The sequence below is a fragment of the Zerene cesonia genome, unplaced genomic scaffold (assembly GCF_012273895.1).
Source record: "Zerene cesonia ecotype Mississippi unplaced genomic scaffold, Zerene_cesonia_1.1 Zces_u010, whole genome shotgun sequence".
Taxonomy (NCBI): Eukaryota; Metazoa; Arthropoda; class Insecta; order Lepidoptera; family Pieridae; genus Zerene; species Zerene cesonia.
The window spans coordinates 77,317-80,263 of record NW_024045140.1 but is presented as its reverse complement, the minus strand read 5'-3'; the positions used below and the strand labels follow the sequence as shown (position 1 = coordinate 80,263).

At 37.1% G+C, this 2,947-nt stretch overlaps 1 protein-coding gene across 1 annotated transcript in view; it reads left to right on the top strand.

Annotated features, from left to right (window-relative positions):
• LOC119839210 (zinc finger protein 845-like) overlaps window positions 1-2,947 on the top strand; it is a 92,331-nt gene that overhangs the window by 73,239 nt on the left and 16,145 nt on the right. The window contains exons 3-5 of the mRNA XM_038365429.1: window positions 161-275; window positions 1,363-1,463; window positions 1,922-2,012. Coding sequence (XP_038221357.1) covers window positions 161-275; window positions 1,363-1,463; window positions 1,922-2,012 — 307 coding nt within the window. The remainder of the gene's footprint in view (window positions 1-160; window positions 276-1,362; window positions 1,464-1,921; window positions 2,013-2,947) is intronic.

Here is a 2,947-nt window from a genome sequence, read left to right as displayed (position 1 = left end):
TTCCATATACTGACTACAGAAGCAAGTGAGACATTTTATTTGATAATAAAGTATGTCTTGTAGTTTTCATTTGAATATTTTAAATTGTTTTTTATGTATTGTTTAGAATTATGTTTAAGCTGTCGAGTTCTATAATAAAAAAAGCAAATGAACATTTCAGACCCTTCAAGAGTGCCTGTTAAGTGACGTGTCTCGGCCGCCACGATTGAAAATACACGTAAATGAGAGTATTAACATTTTACCGAATAATGAAATAAAAATTGAATTCGATGTGGGTGAGTTATGGAAGAGTTTTTAATGGATTAATAGAAAACTTCTATAATTAAGTTGACTTGTATGTCAAACTACCTGCGCCCTGAGGTTTCATCTGTGTAGTCCGTATTCTGTAGCTGCTCCCGCGGTTTAACCCGTGTTGGTCTGTATCCCGTAAGAATATCGGGATAAAAAGTTGCCTATATGTCATTCCAGTTGTCCAGCTGTCTACGTACCAAATTTCATTGCAATCGGTTCAGTAGTTTTTGCGTGAAAGAGTAACAAACACACACACACACACATCCTTACAAACTTTAAATCGAATTTATAACATTAGTAGGATTGTTGTGTAATGTTGGTCTTGATATAACAACAGCCTTACAGATAAAAATTAAGAAAAATTGGTTTATTTGTATCAAATACTTGATTCTTGGCTCACATAGAGCAAACATATGAAAACAATTACCAAAAATGATAATTTTTTTTCTACCTACAGTTATTATGTTTAATTAATCTGTTATATATTATAACCTATAACATCTATACATATAATAATTTATTGCTAAATGTGTTGCTAAGGGTAAAACTCGAAAACGGCTCAACCAATTTGGCGTTTTTTTTATAATTTATGTTAAGGCACAAGAAAGGTTCTTATAGAGAGATAGAACGTATCACGGGTAAAGCCGGGGCAGCCAGCAGGGGCCGCTAGTTATCTTTATATTTATCCAACTAATATTATAAATGCGAAAGTTTGTAAGGATGTGTGTGTGTGTTTGTTGCTCTTTCACGCAAAAACTACTGAACCGATTGCAATGAAATTTGGTACATAGATAGCTAGACAACTGGAATAACAAAAAGGCTACTTTTTATTCCGATATTCCTACGGAATACGGACTTACGCGGGTAAAACCGCGGGGCGCAGCTAGCATCTTATAGCTAAATAAATTTATTATGGATTTTTTTTATTTGGAGAGGCGTCAGGTCGATTGTAGACCTCGCGCCGATTGCCGACTCTAAATTGGTAAAGGATGAAGAAAGGCTTGATGAGAGGAATAAAAGAAAGGACTGGGAAGGGTTAGGAAAAGGATAAATGTAGTATATTTTTTACAGAAACGGCCAACATAGATCGGGAGCTCCCCAAATGTGATTCGGATGAAGATGCAAATGCTGAAGAGATCCAGTCCATCTCCTGTGACGTGAAGGATGAATATGTAAGTTATTTAAAATATACTAGCTTTCGCCAGCGGCTTCGCACGCGTTAAATTCTAAGTAAGAAAAAAAGAAAGGGGTGGAAAGGCCACCCCTTTTTTTTGTATTACACTTCACGCTAATATTATGAATGTGAAAGTTTGCTTGTTAGGATGTTTGTCCGTCAATCACGCTCAAACTACTGAACGGATTTTGATGAACCGACTTGGGTGATAGGATACTTTTTATCCCGAGGGAGCATTTACCCTTGGGATAAAACAGGAACTTTATATAACATACAAACCTTCCTCTTGAAACACTATCTATTTAAAGAAACTCCATCAAAATCCGTTGTGTAGTTTTAAAGATCTAAACATATATACATACATAGGGCAGGCGCAGGAAGCGATCTTGCTTTATACAATGTAGTGATAGTGTTTAATATTATAATTATAATAAATTTTTTCCATATTCCTTCTAGAAATATTCGGAAGACAGCGGATCAAGCGCGAGCGAGACAGATCGCTTGTCGCTGCCAAATAATGGGGAGATAAAATTGGAATTTAATAATGGTAAGAAATACACATGCATCCTACTTCACACTACGTAGGTGGTAGGGGGTTTACTACTTCCCACTACAGTTATAACCATGAACCATACAAACTACTTCTATCTACAAGGAACTTTCCTACTTTCCACTACAGTTGTAACCATGAACCATGCTTGCTGCTTCTAACTACGCAGGTAATAAGAGCTTTCCTACTTCCCACTACAGTTATAACCATGAACCATGCTAACTACTCCATACAACGTAGGTGGTAGGGAGTTTCCTACTTTCCACTACAGTTATAACCATGAACCATGCTAATTACTCCATACTACGTAGGTGGTAGGGGGTTTCCTACTTCCCACTATAGTTATAACCATGAACCATGCTAAATACTTCACAATACGTAGGTGGTAGGGGGTTTCCTACTTCCCACTACAGTTATAACCATGAACCATGCTAAATACTTCATACTACGTAGGTGGTAGGAGCTTTCTTACTTCCCACTACAGTTGTAACCATGAACCATGCTTACTACTTCTAACTACGCAGGTAGTAGAAACGTTTCTACTTCCCACTACAGTTATAACCATGAACCACGCTAACTACTTCTAACTACATAGATAAAAGGAACTTTCCTACTTCCCACTACTGTTATAAACTTAATCCTACCCTGTCCTATCATACGTGTGTGTTTGTTGGTCTTTCATGCAAAAACTATTTACCGAACCGATTGCAATGAAATTTGGTACGTAGACAACTGGACAAGTGGAATTACACATAGGCAACTTTTTATCCCGATATTCCTACGGGATACAGACTTACGCAGAGGAAACCGCGGGACGCAGCTAGTCTATAATAATTCTTCTCCATAATACCTTTCTATAAACTCGTTCGTTACTCTTTCACGCGAAAACCGCTGAACGAATTTTGATGATACTCAGCATTGATGTAGCTTAT